Source organism: Cyphomyrmex costatus, unplaced genomic scaffold, assembly GCF_001594065.2.
Source record: "Cyphomyrmex costatus isolate MS0001 unplaced genomic scaffold, Ccosl1.0 scaffold480, whole genome shotgun sequence".
Classification (NCBI taxonomy): domain Eukaryota; kingdom Metazoa; phylum Arthropoda; class Insecta; order Hymenoptera; family Formicidae; genus Cyphomyrmex; species Cyphomyrmex costatus.
The window spans coordinates 205121-232503 of NW_017279074.1; the positions used below are offsets into that span (position 1 = coordinate 205121).

General features: G+C 29.8%; 5 protein-coding genes across 5 annotated transcripts; 2 read left to right on the forward strand and 3 right to left on the reverse strand.

Annotated features, from left to right (window-relative positions):
- Positions 1-186: 186 nt before the first annotated feature.
- LOC108778114 (uncharacterized) lies at positions 187-1544 on the reverse strand. The gene is made up of 3 exons (XM_018545214.1): positions 1351-1544; positions 412-498; positions 187-322 (listed from the first exon to the last, which is right to left on the reverse strand). Exons 1-3 carry the CDS (start codon positions 1447-1449, stop codon positions 296-298), a joined length of 213 nt encoding a protein of 70 aa, XP_018400716.1. The 5' UTR covers positions 1450-1544; the 3' UTR covers positions 187-295.
- A 931-nt stretch (positions 1545-2475) lies between these two features.
- On the forward strand, positions 2476-4339 carry LOC108778112 (17-beta-hydroxysteroid dehydrogenase 13). The gene is made up of 7 exons (XM_018545211.1): positions 2476-2734; positions 2961-3128; positions 3199-3375; positions 3475-3624; positions 3694-3953; positions 4067-4192; positions 4267-4339. The coding sequence occupies exons 2-7, from the start codon at positions 2985-2987 to the stop codon at positions 4331-4333; spliced, it is 924 nt and encodes a 307-aa protein (XP_018400713.1). The 5' UTR covers positions 2476-2734; positions 2961-2984; the 3' UTR covers positions 4334-4339.
- Positions 4340-5863: 1524 nt separating this feature from the next.
- Sym (symplekin scaffold protein) lies at positions 5864-11483 on the reverse strand. Its single transcript, XM_018545209.1, has 16 exons — positions 11430-11483; positions 10633-10829; positions 10306-10539; positions 9930-10216; positions 9613-9842; positions 9363-9536; positions 8832-9274; positions 8447-8719; positions 8164-8347; positions 7837-8078; positions 7537-7715; positions 7289-7449; positions 7071-7206; positions 6619-6983; positions 6093-6170; positions 5864-5972 (listed from the first exon to the last, which is right to left on the reverse strand). Exons 1-16 carry the CDS (start codon positions 11481-11483, stop codon positions 5886-5888), a joined length of 3324 nt encoding a protein of 1107 aa, XP_018400711.1. The 3' UTR covers positions 5864-5885.
- Positions 11484-13870: 2387 nt separating this feature from the next.
- Positions 13871-17164, forward strand: LOC108778111 (ketohexokinase). Its single transcript, XM_018545210.1, has 4 exons — positions 13871-14010; positions 15882-16203; positions 16268-16521; positions 16626-17164. The coding sequence occupies exons 1-4, from the start codon at positions 13871-13873 to the stop codon at positions 17065-17067; spliced, it is 1158 nt and encodes a 385-aa protein (XP_018400712.1). The 3' UTR covers positions 17068-17164.
- A 322-nt stretch (positions 17165-17486) lies between these two features.
- Positions 17487-25997, reverse strand: LOC108778113 (short-chain dehydrogenase/reductase family 16C member 6-like). Its single transcript, XM_018545213.1, has 6 exons — positions 25860-25997; positions 22695-22849; positions 22396-22573; positions 22055-22184; positions 18166-18286; positions 17487-17622 (listed from the first exon to the last, which is right to left on the reverse strand). Exons 1-6 carry the CDS (start codon positions 25995-25997, stop codon positions 17487-17489), a joined length of 858 nt encoding a protein of 285 aa, XP_018400715.1.
- Between the last annotated feature and the right edge of the window lie 1386 nt (positions 25998-27383).

Below are 27383 nucleotides of genomic sequence, written 5' to 3' on the forward strand. Positions count from 1 at the left end.
AGAGAGAAAGGTCTATATATATATATATATAATTAATTTTTAATAATGATAATGATTATTTATCAACTAAATTTTAGAACTCTATGGTTTCATCTTTGTGTATAGAAAATCAGAAATAATGAATAAATATAATTAATGTATAATATATTTTTATATATCATATATACACTTCATTATATGTAGGTTATATTAACTATTATATGTAAGTAAATTACAATTGAATGATAAAACTTGTCTATTTCATCTGTGATGTACCATATTACTACAGTCATCCATCTATTATATACTTGTACTTTTAATCATCAGGAACATTCTCTAGTCCCTATAAAAAAAATGATTAAATATGAATAAAAGTACAGTCATAGATTTAAATTCATATAAAATGTAATTTATAAATATATTAACAATTACCCTGTTTTTCCATGGGGCTCCATCTACACGAACATCTCTTGTGTACATATTACGATCCCACACTTCTCTCATATCTCTACGCATTGGCTGGACAGAAATCAGAAAAGTAACATTTCAATTCCATATGAATTAGAAAAGGAATTTGTATTGTAAATTCTTTAAATCTTTTTCAAAATTGCTTCTTGTGATTTTAACTTGTTTAAATAATATCAGACTAAAATGTGACAAAGTACTCTCTTAAAGATTTTGTAACAATTATAAAATTTGAATTATCCAAATTCCAACAAGTTCTACAATTACCGATGTTAATGCTCATCCATACAGCATGTAACTTCAAGGGATGTTCTAAAGATATTCAGAGAACTTTCCCATGTTTTAAAAATGTTCTAGAATATTCTCTCTCTTCGAATAAAGTGTGTGATGTATGGACAATAAATTGAACATTTTATTTTTAAAGAAATCTCTTTTTTATAATAAAATTAGAACAATTCTTAACTAATCTCTAACAATTAATCTTTTTGAGATTCTTCAAGTCAAGATACGAAGTATATACTGGTATAATTTTAGATCTAATAACAATATATATTGATTTGATAAAATAATATTATAAAGTTCTTGAATTGTATATCAGCTAAGTACATTTTATTATTACAATTTTTTTTATTTTGTTTTATTTAAAAATAAGCAATGTCTTTAGCTTGGAAGTTATTAACATAATATTCATAATTAGATTTCAGAGGAGATTTAAACTATTACTTATTTATACCCAATTTTCTTAATAAATTTATATCCCAAGGATTAATTGTTTCTTAAAGATTGTTTCAATGTTATAAAAAAATCTTAAAAATAAAATGTTTATTAATTTGTTGAGCATTAACAATTAATTGTTGCAAGTTTGCGGTCGGAAGGTTATGTCACACGAAACACTTGCGTACTTACGTTTCCCAGGAAGAACTGATTAAGATAATAAGCTCCCCATTGAGGTAATATAGGTATCAAACCTATTATCACCATCGGTGGAATTATTTCATACCACATGGCTGTTGAATTTTCAAGAAAAAATAGTAAATGATAATTCCCGAAAACTGTAATGACAGTCAGATGTGGTCAGATGTAACGTAACCTACAATCTACGCATGCGCCGATGTACTGGCAAAGATTTTCTCCAGCTGCAGCTGAATTATCGGTTTCTCTCTTTTTTTCTATTCTAATAATCATATGCTTACATCAGTTTAAGTACAAAGAGTAAAATAGAAAGACAAGTTAAAAATTCGGTTTATTAACACGATTGCGTATACATTTTACGTTTTAAGTCCTTCGAATATTTAATTATAAATAAATTTTATTACGAGAGTGTTTGTAATAAAAAATTAATATGATAGCATGATATAGAGAACGTAATGGGAATAATATTTTGATTAATTTCAACATTATTAATGTGTATATCAATATATGAGATCGCGTCGTGCGGTTTGTAAACGTTACATCGTTACATCTCGCAGAGGGCTGCACCTACAAGACTTCGTTCGTATTCGATAAATATATTCTATTGAGAATGTTAAATTAAATTCTAATAATTTTTCGTAGAATTCCTAATATTTTTCAGTATTTTTACATAAATTTTAAAATTTTTTAGAATTTTTGTTTAACTTTTTAACATTTAAATTTCTTCAATTTTTGTATACAAATTGAAATTTCTTTTTGAGTAATTAAAAATTTTTTGTTTTCGAATGCTGTGAAATATTCTAAGATTTTTTATATTATGTAATATACATCTCTCCGAAAAAAAACCTATAAAATCTGAAGATAAGTTAAAATACATATATTAAAGTATTCAAAAAATTTTTAATAAATTTAAAAATATTAGAAGTTTTATAAAATTCTTCTCATCGGGGAATAATTTAATTAATACCCACCATTGTTTAAACATCGAACATTCTTATCAGTAACTGTCGGTGACGATGTATTTCATTTTTATCATAATCCGGAGATCAGATTCCGCATGAAGCTGCAATAATTAGACACGCTTTGCTAAAGCTTTCTCAGAGGGCCGTAGTAACCGGATGGAGTTCAGAAAGACAGAAAACGTTTATACTTTATATAGGTTTAGACGCTGATTAGACATGGTAGGTATGAGTATGACGAGCTCTAATCGGCTATGTCGAGTCCAGTGATTCATTCTAATCATTCCAATCGTGTAACGCTTTTCGTACTCCCTCGAGAACTTTATTTAGGGCATTCAAATAACGCTGATGCTGAAAGATTGCGTCCTGGCCGGCCGGTGACGTGACACTTGTTATCGACGAACATCGCTTGAGATAAGGTACGTTGTCGCGGGTTCTTTAGATCCGTCCAAATTCACACGCGTTCAGGATTTCTAAATAATTTCAAGAGAATATGGTACGTACATACGACAGTGATCTTGGATAATCTGTACTGTCGGCAGAAAAATTACATTAAGTAAATTACTGCGAGATCTATAATCAAGTAATCATGCGATGTAACGAGACGTTCTTGTGTTATGCAATCTCTGTTGTGTTCTGTTGCAGCTAGGAAGTATACAGTCATCGGAGATGCTGCTGCGGATATATTCGTTGTGCATCTTGGCACTGGATCTCATGACACTCATCATCGGAGTGTGCTACACAATCCTGATTGCTATCTGCAGAATGTTTAGACCACCGCCGTTGAAAAATCTCAACTATGAAGTGGCCATGGTAACATTGTTACCGTCTACTTCTTGTCAATGCAAACCTATTCACGTTACAAAGGAACGTCATAATTTAGGTCGTAGGTGCAGGACGTGGGATAGGCAAGGAACTTGCTCTACAGCTTTGTCAATTTGGTGTCGTGGTTGCTTGTGTAGACATTAATGTAGAAACTTGCAATGTTACTGTGCAACGTGCTCAACAGATGCATGGAATATGTAAAAGCTACCAGTGCGACGTGAGAAATAAAGATGCGGTACATACAAGCAGTTTCACCTACATTTCTATCTATAATACACTTAATAAATATAAATTATTTGATTCCTGATATGTGTTATTAATATGTCGATATTAGGTTGCTCAAATTGTAAATCTTATTAAGATCGAATTAGGAAACATTACAATGCTTTTTCATTGTTGCGGTTTGCCCAGTCCACGTGCATTAATACAAGAATCATCAGAAGTAAGAGACACTATAGATTTATCAGTCATCAGTCATTTTTGGGTGAGTAATATTTTTAATGTGTCTCAACATGAAAATCTCAGTATAATCAATGTCCTTTTTTTTTTGTAGTTGTTGGATTCAGTTTTGCCATGTATGCGACAAACTGGTAAAGGCCACATTACAATCCTCTCCTCCGTCGCTGGTCTTTCCAATGGATCGAGCGGTCGAGGAACCCGGGTTCCCTTATCTACTGCGCAATTTGCAGTCCAAGGATTAGCAGAATCCTTACATATGGAATTAAGACATTCAAATAGCAACATCATCGTTTCATTGGTTCACGTTTATCCATTTGTCGTTGGAACGGAAGTTGCAAAAGATATACGTTTTAGGTGTCCAGTATTTGTAAACTATACATTTAATTTCTTTCTCATATGTTCGTTTTTGTTATTATCTATGTGACGGTTTTGAATTATTCTAATTTCTGAAAAACAACGTGTTGCAGAATACCGAGTTACTTTGGTACAATGTCTGCTGCAGAAGCTGCTAGACAAATTTTAGATGGTGTTCGCCGAAACTACGTGGAGTTTAGTGTACCAGGATACTTGTTTTATCTCGGACATGTACTTAGGTAAATTCGTTACTTATATGCAACTCTATTCGTATACGCAAGAGGAATGATCTAATAGTTTCTTACGTTTTCAGGATTCTTCCAAAAAAGGCGTCTTTTATGTTGCGCGATTTGTTAGATACTGGAGTTGACTTTGCATAATAGTAAAATAATCGCGCGTATATATTTTATAATTATATATATATAATGCATATGTTATTATCTACAATGTATGTTTAAATTACGATGTATGTAAATATTCTCAACGTATAATGGTTAATTTTTAATGGATTATTAATTTTAAAATTCTTGCTGCATAATTTCTCAACGAAATATATATATTTTCTAATATTTTTTATCATAAAATTGTTTTGTATAATGTATTTTACTTACTTTTTAAGAGAAAGAATGCAACAAATGTGAGAATTTATGTAACAAAAAATATTTTATTATCTTTTTATACATTGCAGATTATATACGTTCATGAAAAAATTGTTATTTTTTATTATTATATATAAATTGTTACGTTCATGAAAAAATATTACGTTTACATGATAATATGATAAGTGTACTCGATTCTATTTTACATACAGATGTTATATTTTTTAAACTTAAATATAATTATTTTAACTTTTAACATATGACATATGTGTAATGTTGAGACTGATTTGTAATTTAGTCTTTACATATCAACAGTAACACATATATATAATATTAAGACTGATTTGTAATTTAGTCTTTATACATAATGAATTCAATTGTAAAAGTAATATACTGTTTTTTATTGCAATTAATGATTAAATAATAGTTTTCGGTAATACTCACAACGCAATAATATAATAATTTTGAAATAGACACGTATTATAAAACAAAATTGTTTAATTAACTTACACTTTAGAAGGCAAGAAAGAAATGCAGATCGAAATAATCTTTCACCAGCGTATTTGTATATGTGTGTATGTACGTATGTATGTATGTATGTAAAAGATTTAAAAGATGCAAAACATATTTTCTGCTAAGCCAAATAATTGAGGATATCTAATTTTCTTTTTCTTAAAACTTTATGTATTTTATGAGAAATAAATTTAACAGAGATAAATTAAATTGTACTTTAGCTGACTTAACACAATTGATACTTTAATTGATACTCTACAATTTCTTTCTTTATATATACATATGTAAATAAAAATTGAAATCTAATCAGAATTAGGAATTCATAAAAAATTGTTTGAAATATTTTTTTCAAATATTAGATTATCGATAGTACACGTATATTTTAACATTATTACAAATATTAATTAAATACGAGAAGTAAAATAGCATCTACATATTCTGCCATATTAGATATAGAAAAATGTATCTAGATTATATTAAAGATCAGAAAATAAAATTAATTTATAAAACCAATGATAATATATTCAATGTCAAACTAATTGAAAATAATATATCTAGAATCTCAATAGCTATTCAGATTTTGAATCAAATTATCACACAATTTTTTATTCGCGCATTTAATGCTAAATATTAGTCAATTGAAATACTTAGCATCAAATAGAGATATAAATAGACTATTATCAATAAAATATAGAACTAAATGTCGCTCTTATAGCAATGCAAAAAAAATTAAAATACTGTACATTTACAGAGCAAATTTATCAATATTAAAATACTCGGTAAGCGATGTTTCTGATCTTAACACTGGAATGACTCTATGCTAATCTAAACCGGGAGGGGCTGGTTCCGAAAGATCAATTTCCATTGTATCTGGTTTTTGATCATTCGAATAATCACCACGTGGTGCCTGAAAGAAATTGATGGAAGAGATTTTTTTTTTCGAGAAAATACCGCATATTTATTTTAAAGAATTATATTATAAAGATAGGGCTCAAAATATCCTTTATATACAGGCATCTTTACTCACAATATCAAACTCATCGAGCATGTCACAGGGCACTTTACCCTGTATGACATCCATTATTGATTGTGGAATGTGTGCTTTCTGAAAAGAAAGAAAAAACATACAATATTAAATCTTAGCAGAAAATATCATTTAAAAACATTTTAACTATTTATATATTTTTTTAATTTGCAATCTTATTTTAATATATCTTGCATAAATTTATTGCCACAATGTGAGCCAATACTAGTTGTTCGTGTGAATTATAAGTAACTTTATTAAAAATTATACAATAATATATATAAATATTTATATTGTATGATTTTTTAAATTACTTATAATTCTAGTGTTGGCAATAAATTTATATATATTTAGATTTAATCTCTTGAGCTTATGTTTTTTATAGAATTGCTTATTTTAATATTTATTTATTGAATAATGAAAATCGCGCTTAATTTATATCAGTAATATAAAGAGAATTTCAGCCATATTCAACATATGCAGAGTATATTAAAAAATATATTTTAAAATGTCTCTCCTACAAAATTACCTGATTATCGGCAAAAGCTTCAACATGGGCAAGCAAAGGAGCACGTAAATTATTTGCCATCCGAAGAGCCTCTGCTAATTGTGTCGGTGGTAATTGCAAAATAACGGCGAAACTTTGCGGCTGCGTGCGTTCGCAGCACTTCACGAAGCCTTCCCACACTTTCGGTTGTTTCCACACTTGCTTTAGAATCAGTCGTTGAAGTATATTCATAACAAATCCACTTAACCTGGGATAAAGAGTTAAGCTTTGTATAACTGTACGCATTAATAATGTCGGTAAAGGTGTCATTTCCATAAGATGTTGCATTACAACGGCGACCGTTTCTTGTGTGTATGCTTGTTTCTCAGCAAAACAAAGAGATGTTGCTGCATATAAAAGAAAAAAAATCCATAAAATTTATATTAATAAATTTTCTCTCAAGGAAAACAAATATTTTACTTAATATAAACTACCTTTAATAACGGTCTTTAATTCAGCTTTGCTTGAATCTATATTATGTAAAGCTATCAATAATTCCGCAGGCGTAATAGGCGATGTATGAGGAACTCCACTGTCATTATTATGTGTTCCGAGTAACCTGTTAAATACCTGAAAAGAATAAATTTCTTATGCTTTTTAATCACGTTTAAGAAGGTAGTAATTATAGTAATATTTTAAACGTGTTATTTACCTCTTTTACGACAATTGGATTTAATTTGATTAATTTAGGCAATGCGGCAATTACTTCTTTCTTTGTGAGTCCATTCAGGACCGGTATTAAAAATCTGACATCAGAAACTCTAGTCTGATATAACTCGCGTACTCTGGCTACTAACTCTGCGCTTGGGGCAGCTGCATATACAAACATCATAATATAAAATAATGGACAAAAATATAAATTTGAAAAAAAATGCATATTTTAAAGTAATAATAACATACACTTCTCTGTAAGAATATGTATAATCCTTGTAACTAAAGTTTCAGATCCTTTTGGACAATTTTCAACAAGTGCGAGGAGTTGTGGACTACCCATACCTAAAGATCTCACTGGCCCTTCTACCAGTCTTAATACAATACGTTTTACATCTGCTCCCATTGATGTATATACTCTAGCTAATCTGTTATTTATTAAATTTATATAAGTATATATTTCATTTTTAAACTTAAATTTTACACAAAATATATATATATATATATATTATATATTTTTAATAATAAAAAAATGGTTTTGTCTCTCACTCGTGAATCAGATCTTGATGTTCACTGAGAAGAGCAAGATACAATCCTAGGCAGGCACGTGTAGTTGATTCGCTCCATAGACTCTCAATTTGCGGTCTGCCTCTATCTTGTCCAAAAACAATTTCCGGTGGATTATGAAGACGTAAAAAGCCTAAATATAGTACTGCGTATTCCTCAATCAGTTTACTTAATTCTGCTCGGCTGTACAACTGACAAACTAATTGTATTGCAGCTTCTCGTATCTATTTATTAAAATGTATTATAAAATTTTACATTATATAGTACATTTTTTAAAAGCATTATATATCACATAATTTTTAATCTTACTGTATTGTTTTCATGTCCAGTATGGCATAATAAGACATTTAAAAATACCAATTGTTTGGTTGGTCTACGCACTACCATTTCTTTTAAAAGCTGCAATGGTGCAAGACCTCTAGTTTCATCAGATGATACCATTTTTAAAGCCTCTACAGCATCTTCTGTTATTAACGGTGCTTCCAAATAAAGTCTTTTATAAGAAAAAAGTTTTACAAAAAATTAATGACTCATATAAATGTTTTTACTTTTATTATTTCATTCTGTATATTTTTTTTTAAATTCATATTACCTGGATAACAAAGTATCACGATCTTTACCCTGTATCAAATCAATAGCTGAAACTAAAGTACACAATAAGAAATTATATGCCTGATGTGGAGCTTCTTGTGGTTTTGTACATAACGTAGTCCGCCTTTGAAATCCTTGTAACAATGCATATTCTTCATATAGCCAACCTAACGCTAAATCTAATCGATTTCGCATGTCATCAGTAATATAACGTAAGACAACTTCTTTAATGTAAGGATTAAAAGTGGCTGCTAGCGTAGTCAGAATCTTGGATCTATAATACAGCATAAAGAGATAAACTATTGTAGATATAACATAAATATCTGTGTGTGTCTCATATTAATAAGAACTTTTATATATGTAAAATAATTTATGCTTCGTTATACCTTACAGCAGCTACACCACCAAAAACTGCAGTCTTTTCTGAAAGTAATATCCTATTGACTGCCATCAGTAACATTCGTTCTTTAGTTTCCTTTGGAAGTGGTTTGGTCACTTCGGCTAATTTTAACGCTTTCATACGATTTCTGGTTTTTGCAAGAGATTTCTCATGAGCCTCTAATGACGCTTTTGCTTCTTTCTCTTTTTCCCGATCTTTTTCACGTTTACGCTCCCGTTTCGCCTCGGCTACGCTAATTGTGGGATTTTTAATTAAGTCTTCCATTACGGCATCTTCTTCCTTATCTCTTTTGTTCTTTTTCGCTTTAGTTTGTTTAATTTGTGTTGCTAGAAGTTTAGCAATGGTTTGACGTTGTATATTAATATCAGTAGTTGCAGTGGGTTGATATTCCCTTTGAAAAATTGTAGTCATAGTATCCGGAACCCATGCCTGTTAAATATCGTTCAATAATGCATATTGATAATTCAAAGTTTCTTTCATGATTTAGATTAATATACAATATAATTTGTAATTATACCATACTATCCATCACCAAATCTGTCGCAATTTCTACACTGAGTCTCTCGGCAATAAAACTTTCAGAAAGTTCAATTAAGTCTGGTAATTTAGGCGTAGGAACAGAAGCCACTTCTGCTTCATCCGTTATCACTTCAACTTTTACTCGTTTTGCAGCAGTAGCAGCTGCTATCTCCTTCAATTAATAAATAAATCTTTAAGGATAATATGCACAACACAAGATGTATTTACTTAAAAATTCATATACGTACTTGTTGACGTTTTTTGATCCGACGGACATCTTCTGGTTTTGGATAAGCTTTAATAATATCCTGTTCTTTCGCTCCAAGTTGAGTCAATTGTTTAGCAATAACTAAAGCATACTCTATACTTGCAGGGTGTTTCATTAGTCCAAGAAGTGTGAGTTTTAATTGCTTTTGTACACTGGTTACTTGAGAATCAGACAGTGTCGGTGGTAAATCATGTTGTAACCTTTGTAATGCTATGCATGATGACATGAATTATTAAATTTTATGAAGGACATCAGAAAATTAATGTATATAGTATATATAAATAAATAAATATATACCTTGAATTACATTTGACATAAATTGTGGCCTCATTTTGGCAATTAATGCCAAAGATCCCATACATGTCATTAAATTGACACTGCTAACATGTGGAGATCCATGAAATTTAATCAGCAAATCCATAACATGATTTGCTTCTTCCTCCAATTTTCGTCTACGAGCTATCTTCAATGTTAGTGGAATATCCTCAAGAGAAAAATCATCAGGCTTCTTTGGATTATCAGGATCTGGATATGTTTGTATTAAAACAACGCCCTCAAGAAACTTTACAGCTTGTGTTCTTATTCTAAAATATAGAATATTTTAATAGCATTATACATAGGATTATGCCCACTGAACAGATTACTTTCGATTACACCTTATCATTCTGCTTACCCATCATTATCGCTGTCAATCATATTGATAATTTGAACTTTAAGAGCACTTAGATGTGTCCATGCTAATTCCATGTCTGTTGTAACAATAGAAGCACTAGCAATCCACTTTAGAGCAGCTCTGAGAATTCTACCACTGGCTCTAAGAGCACGTTTAGCCACAACTGATGTTTCATCGGATGCTAATCTAAGAAGTATTTGAACTGTACGAGGAATTACTTCTGGATACTTTATTCTGGAAGTATCAATTATAACATATATCATTATCAAATATATATCTTTTATAAACAAAATTGCATAATAAAAAGTAACAATTATTGATAATAACCCAGATTCTTCAATAAATCCTGTAATTGTCTTTCTAACTTCTGAATTTCTATCTATTGAGAATTGCAGAATGTCATTTAAATAATGCTCTAACAGATGTGGCTCCTTGTTCAACAAAAGTTCTTGTATTTTACATATGTTAGTGACTTTAGTTTCCTCAACAAGGCTTATAGAAGCCTCATTTAACCACTCAACAATCTGTAAGAAAACAGAAAATATTAAGAAAAATTATACTATTTCATAATAAAATTTATTACAATTATTGTGATATAACAATATATAAATTGGATATAATAATTTGGATTATTTTTATATCAAATAAAAACAAGATTAATTTTATAAATATTTTTTGCTCATAACAGTATAGTCGATATCCCCCATAAAATTATTGAAATAATACCATCTTGCAAAGAATGTGTTTTCCATTTAATGATACAAGTAATTAACACAATTGTCGTTCTGTCTTTTTTGCATTCCATGAGTAACAAAGAGAGAATGGTATTGGTGTCGACTTATGTCACCAAATGGAAAGCACATCCATACATTTATACCATAACGTTAGTAATAATTTTTTATACGTTGACTCTGTAAGCGATGTAAAACATTTTCTTTGATTTTACTAAGTTTGCAGTCGTGGATGCAACATTTTTATCAAAAAGGTATGGACTGCGAAAGCAATCGTTCTTTTCTTTTGTCATAAAAGTGTCAACACGGAAAAACCGTTGTTTCGCCATTAATGGGTGCGTCATTGTCGACTGTTGTCGACGAACGGAATTTTAAGGTTAAATGACCACTGACCAAATCGTTCGGTCCTTTTTCAGCTTCGGATCTTCTATGCAAACGTGGATCCATCGTCGTTAATATAATTTATATTAAACTCAAAACGGGGTAATCGTACGAGACGCGCGCGTGGAAAATCCAACGCTGAATTTATACCACAGACCATATACGCCCAAGCGTAAATGTATCTCGATATCTCGAATCACATATGTTCCAGTGATGCGATTTCCAAATTCCAACCAGTACCAGATATTCTTCGTTTAGAAGTAGTCGAATGGTGGCGCTTGAGTAGCCCAAAAGTAGCCGATTTTGAAAATAAAGTAGCCAAAAAGTAACCAACCCAAGTTTTTAATTTTATTTGAACATAATATTTATCATAGAACATGCATGTATATAAGAACAAATGTATATTTTTAATTTACATTTTTTGGAAATATTTAACAAAACGTAAAATAAACAGTTTTAATAAAACTTGCTCATAAATAGAGCCCAGATTTTCCGCCGACGGATGTATGTACCAATTCGAGCCCTAAAGGCCGCAGCACACATTTTTGCATAACGCATAAACCGTATACATAAAGAATTTGATTGGTCCATTGACTTATGCATAAGAAAATGGGCCAATGAAATTCCTTATTTACATGCTTTATGCGTTATGCAAAAGTGTGTGCTGCGGCCTTAAGAGCCCAGACACAAGCTTTTGCATAATGCATAATGCATAGTGCATAAGAGAACCAACCAATCATTATTTTTCTTTTCCGTGAAATGGGAGAAAAGGAAGGTTTCTGATTGATTGATTCTCTTATGCACTATGCATTATGCGTTATGTAAGAGTTTGTGCTGCAACCTTCAGCCAATCAAAGTTCTTCTTTTCCGTGAAGTGGAAGGAAAGGAGGGATTCAGATTGGTTGATTCTCTTACGCACTATGTATTATGCGTTAAGTCTATTCTACAGTGACCGTAAGCCGTAAAAATTGACCAATCGTAATCGATTATTCTCCTCATATTCGATTACAATTGGTCAATTTTTATGGCTTACGGTTATTGTAGAATAGGGTTTATGCAAAAGTCTATGCTCCCCGTTTTATCCCAGTCTACAATAAATTTTTAAGCCTTATAGAAATGGACGAATTACAGTCAATTATTCTCCTCGTATTTGACTGTAATTCGTCCATTTCTTACGGCTTAAGCTTAAAACATCTATTGTAGATCCGGACATAGAGGTCGTAGGGTTTTAAGTCGTAAAAAATTAACGAATTAACTGTCGAATGTAAGAAGAATAATCGATTGTGATTGATTAGTTTTCTACGACTTAAAATTCTACGACTGCTACAACTTCTATTTTATAGACCTCGTTTTACTCTTACTTCTTACTCTGTATATTCTATATATTGTAGACGACACGTGAAAGTATGCTTTAAACGGGAAGTATGCATTGCGATTTGCGTATGCGCCATATTTATTTTTAAATTAATTGTGGAGAAAGTAGTGAAAATGATGAAAGTAGATTATTAAAATATATGCAAAATATCATTCTATATATAGAACATACATCTAATTTCGTAAAGTTTCATATATCTAATTTCTAGTTTTTTTAAGTTTTCAATTAGTTGACTTTTTTGAAAATTCCTGGCGAAAATTTTTAGTGAGACAATTGTGTTTATACCTATTTAGGTAGCGTTTTATCGATGGTTATATACATTGTTTATGAAGAGCTTTATAGATGGTTACGCTGTTTAAGATTGTTTTATGAAGAGTTTTATTGATATTTTGAATCACTGTTTTCAAAGCGTAATTTTTCAAAACATAATTGTGAACATCTCTTAAACAATTCCATGTTTAAATTTCCATTTCATAAGCAACTCATAAATACTTTAAAACTTAAATGAAACATCTACTCAACATTTAAGCAAGCTTCTTATAAAAACTTTTAATAAACGTATTTTATTTTCGCCAGGGATATAGATGAGTTTTTTAATTTATCAATTGATTAACCGCAATTATAATACGCAAATGCAGCTTTTATAGGAGTTTATATATTCAATTTATTATATTCAATTCTGTAAAATCTGTTTAGATATAAGTATATATTCTAATAAATAAAAATTATTTGTGGCTAATTTTAAAGGGCATTACAAATAGAGTATTTAATCTATGATGTATGTACGGTCAACATATTATACTATAAATATTTTAAAGCGTATTCTTTGATTGGTCAATTCGTAAAGTTCTTTTTTCTGATTGGTCGATGTTTCAAGGCATTTACAGTGAGGTGCCTCGAAGTATGTCAAGTTGTAATCTATCTCGATCCGTTGACCTTTATTTAGATCATGTTTAAAACACACGTACGTAGTATCTTGCGGTGATAGGAACGATTGCTTAATATAAAATAAAAAGAAGTTTATACGTAGTAATTACACAGTTGAGAGTGTAAAGAGGAAAATATTCTGACTCTAGACATGACGTCAAGTCACGAAGAGACGATTTATGGAGAATCGTCCATGGAAGCCCGTACATTGAAGATTCTATGTGTGGGACGTGTTTGTCTTGACATCGTTCAAATGTGCATGCAATTTCCTTCCGAGGATTCCACTCAAAAGTTAGTGGCAAGTAATATTGATATTTTTTTTGAGTTAAGATAAACGTTCTAGTAACTGGATATGTATTTTTCCGAACACAAACGAAATTTATTGTTATAATATTAATCTCAAATCTGCTTTTTTCATTACAATGTTATATTTTGATTGTTCTTGAAAAGTTTACAATTAAATTATTATAATATTATATTTAAAAAATCATTTGTAAGATTAATAATAATAATCAGGGCTGACGATTGTTTTGACGACTGCCTGGCGATTGATAAATTAATTCGAATCTCTGCAATGCGTGCAATATCGTACTGCTATTACGAATGTTGGCAGTTGTGCATATTTAAAAAAAATGTACGGTTGCTTTTAATTCAATTCTTGAATTTCTTGTGTATGGATTTTCACATTAGATTACATTTTGAATGTGGAGTGCTTCACGATTTCACACTATAAACGCCTTGATAATCATATATACAGGGCGTTTGACAAGTAATGAAAAATTTTGTCGCATAGGAGTAGAATGGACTAAACTGGAGAAAAAAAGTCCTCTACCATTTTACAATTTTCGCAATAGTTAACTAGATATTAATTTATAAAAATATTGAAATTCGTCCGATCCACTGTCGAATGCAAGCGCGCGGCTGGATACGATCGCTCAACGTGGCGCGCGTTCGCCGTTGTCGCTAGGCACGCGTTGTTATTATAACAAGCGGTAATGGTTGTCGCTAGACAATATCTATTTATAAAGTTATAAACAAATTGCGCGCTTGCATTTGGCGGTGGGCCGAGCAAATTTGGATATTTTTATAAATTAATATCTCGTTAATTATTGCGAAAATTATAAAATAATAGAAGACTTTTCTTTTCAGTTTAGTCCATTCTACCCCTAAGCGACAACATTTTTCATTACTTTTCAAACACCCTGTATATATAAATAAATGTATACATAAATAAAGTTTTGTGTAAATGTGTTCGAACATATATATATAATTTATCAAAGTTTTGCAAAAGTTTTTCAATTTTATCGATTCTTTTACTTCGTTTTTTTAAATTGTTTGGAAATAATTAATAACATGCAATTTTTACAGGTTTTTAATTTTAATTTAGACATTTCTAATTTCTTGTTATATAAACTATAGGGATGTAACGAATTCGTTTTCGCATATGCGAAAGCGAAACTTTCGCATCATTTTAGATTTTCGCTTTCGTTTTCGCTTTCGCATATAATTATGCGAAAGTTTTAACGAAAGATTTTGTGCGGCCCGCGGAATTCGTAGCTTCATCGAGGGCACATTAGATGGTGGGAAAGCAGTTTACATTTCATTCGATGGTTTGCCAATCTAAATAAGCTAATAAGTAATACTTATTCTTATTAAGTATATAATATAAAAGTATAACTAATTCTTAGAAGAATTTTATTTCATGTTGACTTCATAAAAAGTATATTGAGTTATTTTACTTAAAGTTATATGAGTCAGTTTATCTTATGTATTTACGAGTTGCAATACAAGATTTAAAAATAATAATATATTTTATTGTATTTTTATTTCATATAATTATAATTAATGTATTTTGTATTTTATTTGATTATTTAATTTAAAATAAATAAGTCGTTCATATGCAAATACTAATTTACACATTTGCATTCATCTCTCTCAATCCATCATTCAATAATTTGAATAGGAATTAGCAATATTTTTTAAATATTATATATTATTTTTCGTGACTGTCTGTAATTGTGGCTGATTTAATCATTCAGCAGAAAAAAAAAATCTTTCGCATTCGCATTCGCTTTAGCAAAAAAATTTTTTTTCTTTCGTTTTCGCATTCGCTTTCGCTATAACCACTTTTGTTACATCCCTAATATAAACATAATTTTCAGAGCTACTGATCACAGATGGCAAAGAGGGGGCAATGCATCCAACACCTGTACTGTACTATCATTAATAGGACAACCGTGTGAGCTTCTGGCGTGTTTGAGCGCAGACGAGCATGCTAATTTTCTGCAAAACGATCTGCGCAAGTATAAAATTGACTATTCCCATTGCCCTGTGATAAATGGCGTTGGGTGCTCCATCTCAACTATTATATTGAGTTTAAACACCGGAAGTCGCACAATTGTACATTACTGTAATTTACCTGAATTGACGTTAAAGAATTTCGAGCAACTTAATTTAGAGGAATATAGTTGGATTCATTTTGAGGTTTGTCTTATGATGTAGAAAGTAATTGTACAGAGTACCTATTTAAATCGTTTTCTATTTTTAGGGAAGACATATAGATGTAACGCTGCATATGATACAGTATATAGACAATTATAATAATTTATTGAATTGTACACGCGATCGCGCTACCAAAAATCGCATGCCAATTACAATTAGTGTAGAATTAGAAAGATCAGTTTCCGAGTTATTGAATCTATTACCGTACGTTGACGTAGCATTTATAGCAAAAGAATTCGCTCAGTATCTGGGTTTCAGCAATATGAATGAAGTAATATGTAACATCGGCCAAGATTCTAAGTAAGGAAATACACCAATTACTTTAATATTTATAAATATAAAAAATGCGCCAATATACATATAATATTATATTATAAAAGATTAATGTCCTTTTATATATATAGAGGAGCTATTATATGTGCGTGGGCAGAGGAAGGTGCAATTGCTCGTACTCCATGTGGCTCAATAGTACAATCGCCAGCTTTTCCACCTCTAAAAGTAATCGATACTTTAGGTGCAGGTGATACGTTTAATGCAGCTGCTCTGTATTATTTGAACAAAAGCAAAGTTGAATTTATGCACAAATATAAAGAAGAAGCAACTTGCATGAATGATAATCAAACAAAGGATGATTCTGATAATAACACTACGTTAGTTAAACGAGATATTAAGGAAAATTTAAGTACAAAAAGTTCGGTATACGATCGAGTAAAATTTATTAATGAAACACTTCTACAACAGACTATCAGATTTGCATGCCGCATTGCTGGTGCAAAAGTAGGATTGAGAGGATACGATTGCCTTGACGTAATTTCTAATGATATTTTACAATCGAATTTTTTTTAACATTAGCAGAATATATTTTTAGAAGGTATTTAATTTAGGTTTCTAAATAATAGATAAGAGCATCATGTATAATTTATACTTTTCCTTCTACTTAAAAACGAACGAATTATTCAGGTGACTTATTTTAAATGCCTCACCCTAATACATAACACGTATTATATATATATTTATATATATATATATATATACGTATATATTTTCCGTGTCTATTGCGCGTTGAAAAATCACACATCGCGCGTATAGAAAGCATGATGCCGACTTCCATCCGTGATCGTAGCGTGGCGCGACGGTGGCGATCGAATGGAAAAAACTGCAACATAATTTAGTATATTTATTATACAATACTATCCTGCAACATATTATTGTATATTTGAAAATTCATTATGTATTATTTATGATTACATTTTTTGTATCGTAATTTATACATACCTTCCAATCTTAGAAATGGACAACCAATATGAAGGTATGCTTTTATTTTCATAATTTTGTCTTTGCGCATTAATTATTGACGAAGCTACTTCTTGCGGTGAAAGTTCTGGTAATAACCGTGGAAGCCTATATTGGTAAATAAAATGGAATTTAATCTAATTTTGCTACTAATAACCGCCATAAATATCTTATTAATTAATTACCGTTGTCGATATATGTAAAAAGCATTTATTACAATAAAGATTCATTATTCATTAAAATAAAAAGTGCGATATTATTAAAATAAAAATTTGTTTTTGTTATATATTGTATACACTATGCTTTTGTTACTGTATGAAAAAAATGGATTGCGTATGTACATGATATAAAAAGTAATGTACAGTCGCACATATTCGCAAATGCTCGCGTGCGCGCAAAAGGTTAGGTATTTGAATGAAACAAAAAAGGCATAAAAGTACATTTATAGCTGTAAACGTAAATGGTGACTACGTTGAAAAATAAATGTATGTACGTTTTTACGTAGCCAATGTAATCATGCTTTTTGTTTTATTCGAATATCTCTTTTTGTTTGTGAGTTACGTGCAATCATGCCTTACTTTTCAACCGCCACTCGTGTTATAAAAGAATTTATTACAAATTACAATAATATATATATTGTTGTAAAATTACCGAAATTTGAAATTTGTAACAAGTCCAGTATTTACGAAGTACGGATAAACAGTTGTGAATTTAATAGCTGATTTTCCTCTACTTATTATACGTAACTCATCCGATATAGATTCCATCATTGCTGTTGATATATTAATATATTAGAAAAGTATATTTTATATTTTTACTTTCGCATACATACATTATTCAAAATAAACGTCAATATGTGTGTGTAGTACATATATATATGTACATATATGTATATGTCACAATATTTATATACTTAAATATTAGTGGTATATACATACACATATAAGTATATTCTATCTATAGTAGATACAATTTGATATCACTCTATGACTAACAAACTTGTTCTAGAATTAGTTATGTTATATATGCATAACTACTAAATTATTTCAATAAAATAAAGCGGTGTATGTATATATATATACACCGCTTTATTTTATTATATACATATATATACCGGGTGGGGCAATAACTTTGTCCACCTTGAATATCTCCGCTATTTTTAGAGATATGAAAATATTAGATAATCATACCTTAATGCTTCTGTAAATAGTATAATGAGATGAATCAATTGGTGTGAAGAAAACACATAGTTGCTATAAAGAAATATGTATGCAAAATGGATAATTTAGAAATAAGCAACTTAAGGTACGATTATCAAAAAGTCAATAGTTCACGAATTATTAAACATTTTATGTCAATATGTACCAAAAGAATGTGTAAAATATCTCGTAAACTATTGGTTTTTTTATAACTCTACCTTGATACTTTTATGTACAGAATAATTAGAGGAATCATATAGTGAAAAAAATATCATATAATTCCATTTAAAAAAATGAAGTTGACCTCGAAATCTCCGAAACGCCACCAACTAAAAAAATTATAACCAGCATATATTATGGTCCTCTTAATACCGTACAACTTTTGTAATTACAATATTTTCATATCTCTAAAAATAGCGGAGATATTCAAGGTGGACAAAGTTATTGCCCCACCCGGTATGATATACATATACACGATGATTCGAAATTCGCGCATTTGGAGTACCTACAGGACATGATACTTTATGCTAAAACAAACAACTTTTTCTTGTAGCAAATTTGTGTCCGACAAATAGTTTTTGGAAGAGAGTTTGTTAAAGTTAACGAATAATAAGTGCTGTAAAATTTATGTAACACTCAAGGTCGGCGTGCGCGCCTTACTTGCGTGTATACCTAGTCCGTGAATAGTATTCATAAATGATGTCTTTTAAGACGCTCATACGGCTCTGTTATAATTAGTTTACATATCTTATAAGACTGTACTTAAGATATCTTATCTTAAATAATAAGAAAAAACTATGAATAGTATCAGCATTTGACCTTCCTCGATCTATATTACATTGCATAAATAATTAAAAATTAATAAAATAAATACTGCCTTTATATTTCTTCGTGATACATGAATAAAAAATTGTCTGCTTACATAATAATAATCTGAAAATAAAGACAAATAGTATGCTTCGCGAGCTGCGAGCATTCTATTATTTCAAATATTGTATACAATTACGTGATAGTTAAATATATCATCAAACTTAAAAAATATCAAGGGTGAAGGGAGTATATTTGTAACAGTGATTAAAAAAAAAAATCGTCCGGTTGAAGCTACAATAATAAGACAGACGACACAATTCTTATAATAAGTACTTATATGATGTAGAACAATTTTCTTAAGTTTTAATAATACACTCAGCAGCAAAATTAAAGGCTCAATAAATTTTTACAGAAAGTTTGTCGATTTTTGAACTGTTGTTGTATATAGAAAAAGGTCAAATGCTGATACTATTCATAATTTTTTTCTTATTATTTAAGATAAGTTATTTTAAGTACAGTCTTATAAGATATGTCGTAAACTAATCATAACAGAGCCGTATGAATGTTTTAAAAGACATTACTTATGAATACTAGTCACGGATTTATAGGCACAGGTGAGTAAGGCGCGCGCGCCGGCTCTGAGTGTTACATGAATTACAGCGCTTATTCGTTAACTTTAACAAGTTCTCTTGTAAAACTATTTTTTTTTAATTTATGGAATACTAATTTGATATATATTGTCATCTTTTATATTGTTGCTTGTTTTTAATACCGTATTTTAATATCATCATTTGTTGTTTTTTTAAAAACTATTTGTTTTGGACGCAATTTTGCTAAAGAAAAAAGTTATTTGTTTTAGCATAAAGTATCATGTCCTGTACTCCGAATGCGCGAATTTCGGATCACTCTGTATACATATATGTATATGAGCAAATCTCCAGAACTTTTAAAATTCTAGTTACTCCGTAATAGCCGGGCTACGATAAGTGGAAATGTTTATTTTAAAATTATTTTCTGCTTGGAAAATGATGACAAGTATACTCCACTAGTTTATTTTGAGCTATCAATTATAGTTATGAAGCTATAACTCGAAAATATATGAATTTATTAAGAATTAACGTTGTGACTCGCTATAAAAATTTATTTCTTAACGTTGTAAAAAAAAAAAATCTTAAGCAAATCACTTCAAAATTTATTTTTAGATACCATTTGATATATATTATCAAGTGAAAAAAGTTCCAAGAATGTGCTTCCATAAGGCACAAAATAGGAGATGCGAGTAGACGTGTGACTCACTTTTTAAAAAATCTAAAACTTCATAAACATTATTTTTTTTCAGAAAAAAGTTTTCTGTAACCCATATTTGAAAAAGTGGCATGTATTCTACTCCGAAATATCAATCCAATCCAATTTTTTTCATGACTGTGCCTTGTAAACACTCTAAGTTATAAGCTTCTGAAATCAGAGTAATCGCTGGGCCCCTCGCGTGTAAAATTGTCATTTTTTTCTGGCACACTGAAAATACCTTTCTGATTGATTTGTAACCCTAAGCTCATTTATGTACACTCTATTTCTTAATATTTTAACCTATACTTAAATTGCATATTCATTTCGTTGACTAATTAAACGCAATTTGAAATATGAAATATTATAAAAATTCAATATCAATGTAATACAGTGAATAAATGTACACATATATGCCTATTGATATGCGCATTTTGTTTTACCATTTTGTTTTATCTGGAAATGATATTTCGTCGGCAGATGGTGTATTTAATGCTGTTAATAAGTCTGCTGGAAAAAGAATTAAAATTTTTGAAATTACATTTAACGATATAGAGGCTGTCGACAAAGTCGTTCAACCCAACTTAAAATCAGCCCCAAATTCTAATAAAATATTTCAGCTATCGTGGAATGCAAATAACAAAAATGTACTGTTCCTTAATTATCTCTCGTGTAATCTATGTTTCATCAAGCTTCCGTGTAATCATTTTCCACTAAAGCCACCTAAGTGGAACCTAGTCGATGCTAAATCCAAACAGGTAACAAAGCTAAAGCAAAAGGATGCAAGACGAAAGATAACTACTTGAAAAATTTCACATTTTAATATTGTTACTGTTAATTGATTTAACACTTACTTAATTGCTATAACTATTGTCTTATAACTTATGAACTGTTATGCTATTATTTATGGAATTTGAAAAATAAATATATTTGAATTATTATTAAAAACGATTTGATATACTTCCTTTCCATATCTAATGATCTTAATCTATCAGAATATATTTTTTTAAAATAAATTTTTAACTCAGGCCAAATATGCAATTTTACAAAAAAAGTTTTCGAAAAAATCATGAGCCCGTATTTTCTATTGCTATTCAAGACTAACTTTGCCAGAAAAACCCGTTTTCGATACTGTGACTTTAAAAAAGAATTATTTTTTTTTTTAATACTAAATTTTGAAAGTTGTGGAGATTTGCTCATATACATTCTGTACTTTCTTATAATCATTTTGTAAAAGAATCAGTTACCTTTAATTGCTGATTTTGAAGGACAGTAAGTTGTCCCAAAAAATAAGGGAAGAAATGCTGATACTGATGAAACCGATACAATGTGACCGTAATTCTTTTCGATCATACTAGGTAAGAATGCTTTCAATGTCTGAAAGTAATATAACCTTGTAAAACAACAGTTTATAAAAACTTAATTATGTACTCGTCTGAACTCTTTAATTATAACAATTTGGTGACAAATATAGCAAGATGATACGATATATCCGTTCAAAAAGTAAAATTAATTATATTAACGATTAGTTATGTAACTAATACTTCTTATGTTATGTAACTTTAATATTTCTTGATATATTACTTGCCCAATAATGCGCCATCACATTGACGTTTATGACTTGTGCAATTTCATCAAGACTTTGCTTCAGAAATAATTTAGGAAATACTATGCCAGCATTGTTAACCAAGATAGTTACATCACCTACTTCTTCTTTTACTTTCTTTGCTATTCTGAAAACGTCTTCCCTGTCCGCTACATTACATCTATAAAACACAAAGATTTTAATTAAAATTGATAATAAGCGTTTACATATAATAATCATGCACGTATGAATTCGATTCGAATAATTTGTTCATTTCATCGAATATTGTTATATAAACTTACTGATACGCATACACAGAGTTCTTTCCTGTTCTTTTAATATAGTTCATTGTTTCATTGTTGGTGTCTTCATTAATATCCCAACATACCACTGTTGCTCCTAATGAAGCATAACCAATCGCTAATTCCTTTCCGATACCATGACCTGCACCTGTTATCTACGATAATATATAAAATACAATTTAAATAATAATTGTTACATATTACAACTTTTTGTTTAATATGGAATAATTAAAAATTTTTTTATGCTTTAAAAAGAAATAATGAACTTTTTAATGTGTTATGTGGTTTAGAATATAAAATAAAACCAAAACAAAGAGCATACAGCCACAGCGCTAGTTATGATGAGCGAATGTCCTTTATACGAATTATACGTTAAATTTGTCTAGACGTTTCGATCTATTTTAGACCATCATCAGTAGAATATTATAATTATGTTACAAAATTAAAAATATTACAAAGTGATATTATAATTAACGCAAGAGTATAATTACGCTATCTATTGTTCTCACATTTTTTATATATATTACGTGCTTGTTCCGTTAGTAGATCGAAGATGACCTTGTGTATTTTTTTAATATTTAAAACAATTTTTTGTGTGCAATATTGCTAAGCCTAGATCACATTAAATTATATCTAATACTAATTGTAAATCAAATAACACACGAATCACATTTTTTTTAATCATTCCAACACTTTATTACGACATCCGATGCCGACATACGACGTATTATAGAACAGGCCTTAAACATCGTCTACAATACACGAAGTAAGAAGTAAGAGTAAAAATTGACCAATTATAATTAAATCTGAGAAGAATAATCGATTGTAATTGGTCAATTTCTCATTCTTGCTTTTTACTTCGTACATTGCAGACAACGCATTATTTAAATTGTCGAGAATTTGGAGACAAGACAAGATTTTTGAGTTCGAGATCAAGACAAGAATGCACATTTCAAGATTTTTTCAAGACAAGACGATATTTTAACAAATAATAGAATCTTATTTTTACGACCGTACAATTGTTAAACAATAACAAGAAAGAAGGAAGCACAAAGCAAAGCCTATCACGGTCAAAGCTAGATCAAGATGCTTATTATCATTATGTGTGAATTTATATACCGCGTATGTAGTTCTCTCAATCGCGTGCCGAACATTTTTTCAGACTTACAACGCAACTCTAAATAACTACCGCGGTAATATCACTTTAGTTAGATTGACAATCAATCTAACAAATTTCGATGCTTATAGCATCTTATTAGATCTTAATAATATCTTTAAATTATTTCTTAATAATATGTTGAAAGACATGTATTAAAATTTAATATTAAAGTAATGATAATTGAAATCTGTGAAAAATAAGATTGCGAAGAATATCACAAGTTGCAGACGTTTCGTCCCGCCAACTTGTTGATGACTTTCGTCAACGATTGAGAGAACTACATACGCGGTATATAAATTCACACATAATGATAATAAGCATCTTGATCTAGCTTTGACCGTGATAGGCTTTGCTTTGTGCTTCCTTCTTTCTTGTTATTGTTTAAGACGATATTTCCTAAAATCTCGTCTCGTCTCGTCTTGCGGCATCCCTAGATCCATTAAATCGACAATTAATTGAAGCACTTAACGTTAAAAAATTGTTTTAAATATTAAAAAAAATACACAAGGTCATCTTCGATCTACTAACGGAACAAGCACGTAATATATATAAAAAATGCGAGGATAATAGATAGCGTAATTATACTCTTGCGTTAATTATAATATCACTTTGTAATATTTTTAATTGTATAACATAATTTTAATATTCTACTGATGATGGTCTAAATTAGATCGAAACGTCTAGACATAATTCGAATAAAGGACATTCGCTCATCATAACTAGCGCTGTGGTTATATGCTTTTAGTTTTGATTTTATTTTAATGAACTTTTGTTTAATATTATAAAATATGTATGTATGAAAACAAATGTATCTAATAGAATGTCTCAGTTTAAAAAAAAGTCTAGAATACAAATCTTTATATCTATGTTTATGTAATCCCCTTATTCCTCAGAAACTGATCTATTTAGCTAATTAAAGAAATACAAATTCATAATTTATATATTTGTGGCTTATTTCTATACAGTATACCAAATCAGTTAAAAATAAATTCTACGAATTCGAAAAAAATATTTACGATATTCTTTTGCAAATTGCATTATTTAAATAATAGTGACGTATTATTAATAATATTATGTCATTTTAAGTGCTTACTGCAGTTTCATAAATTAGTTTTCTTTACAGAATAGAATATATCTTTATCCTATAGAATAGGAATATAGGCATTACTATGTCTACTGTGTCAGTTTTGGAGCCCATTTTGTTAGACCCTCATTTTTACTTATCTTACGGAAAACTTAATTATTGTAAAATTTCAAACAGTATTAAAAAAACTGCTTGTACTATCTAATAGGACATTGACATTTTAGTTTGTACTTATGTTTTTTTTTTAAATTATATTTTTATTGTTACAAGAAGAGGCTCTGCTCTTCACCGATTTTGATCAAACTTGCAGCGATGTTAGAGGAGCCTATCAAATGAACACCTGTAAAGCCGTTCGCGCCAATGGGCCTTAGAAGCCGAGTAATGATCATTTAAAAATATACCAAAAATCTGGAAACGGTCTAATATCTCGGAAAGTATGCATTTCTGAGAAAAATGCCTTAGACGAAAGTGACTTAATAAGGTATATACTAGTCTTATAGGTTTGACCTTGGGCTACACCGTCAAGTTCAAGTCAATGTCACGTCGGTTTTTTGGACACAAATTTTTTGACCAACTGACGTGAACGACTTTACAGGTGTTTATTTGATAGGCTCTTCTAAATCGCTGCAAGTTTGATCAAAATCGGTGAAGAGTAGAGCATAGCCTCTCCTTGTTAGTTTAAGAATATTATCTAAAAGAAAGCGATCTGTCGGTATCGGTGACTTTCTCCACTTATTATTTATAATAAGAAAAAAAAGAAATAAGATTAAATATTAAAAAAATTTGTTAAAGAAAATATTATTTAAAAATTCAATTTTGGAAAAAAATTTAAATAAAATTAGAAAAATCACATAACTTAAGTTATATAATACACATATTTTTTTTATAAATTGTATACATATATTAAAATTTATGTACGCACCAAAACGATTTCACCAGCTACGTTTTTTTCCTTTATTGGGTTGATTAATCTGTATACATCTTTGAAAATATAATATGGAACTTTCAATATAAGTAATAAAATTTGTATTAGGAACAAGATATATTTTACCATGACCATGGTTACCTAAAAAAATTAACAATTTTTTCAAATAAGAACATCTAATATTGATTGAAGTATGTGTTAATTATATATTATTATATTTATTGAACTATATTTTTAATATGTTTGTGATAAGGCTCAATATTAAACAGTATTAAACAACTAATGTAAAGAGATAAGGGCAATGAGCCAATAATTTCGTTAAAATCTTTAAATTAATCTAATATATTGCGAAGAATATCATACTTAATTATGGCGTTTCGTCCCAGCTTCCACTACTGGACTCATCAGTAATATAATTGTAGTGGAAGCCTACCTTATACGCCTGAGAGAGTTATTTAGTTGAGATTCTATATAAAGAGATATACGCGTATCAAAGTACTTGCGAGAATTTTGCGAATATCTATGTAGACCCCTGATGGCGGGTCGACGTAGTAATATTCTTCGCAATATTTATTTAAAGTAATATATGTATTCCCCTCCCACCCCTCCCAAAACTATAAATATTGCTACTAATAAATATTGCGAAGAATATTACTACGTCGACCCGCCATCAGGGGTCTATAGATATTCGCAAAATTCTCGCAAATGCTTTGATACGCGTATATCTCTTTATAATCTCAACTAAATAACTCTCTCAGGCGTGTATAAGGTAGGCTTCCACTACAATGCCTTACTGATGAGTCCAGTAATGGAAGCTGGGACGAAACGCCATAATTAAGTGATATTCTTCGCAATATATTAGATTAATTTAAAGATTTTAACGAAGTTATTGGTTTATTACCCTTATCTCTTTATATATTTTTAATTAACAAAATTTAATATTTAATATTTAAATTAACAAAAATCTCGGACTCCCGTCAATTCAACAAAGAAAAATTAAAGGGACCATAGAAGTCAGTGTTGATGTCAATACGCAATTGTAAAAACAGGATTAATTTAAAATAAACAAAAACGAAGAGCATACAGCCACAGCGCTAGTTATGAAAAGCGAATGTCCTTTTTATTAAAAAATATATTAATTTTCTCTAGACGTTTCGGTCAATTTTTTACCATCATCAGTAGTATGTAATAAAAATATTACAATTTACGCAAGAGTATAATTACAAACATCGTTGTTCTCGCTTTCTTACTAACAGCTGGTTCGTTATATAGATGTATTGATCCTCATGACTTTTACTATCGTCAGAATACCTCAAACGCTGTGTCAATTTTTAGATCGTTATACACATATTGTGAATATCTATTCCTTTTGACTGCTTACGTAGAATTTCCAGATGTTATTTCAAAATTGATTTATGTTGACATTAATAGTGATTGTAGTTTTTATTATAACCCATTATTAATTATATCGTGTCCAGTATTGAATTAGATTTAATTCTCAAATTTGATAAAAAACTTTAA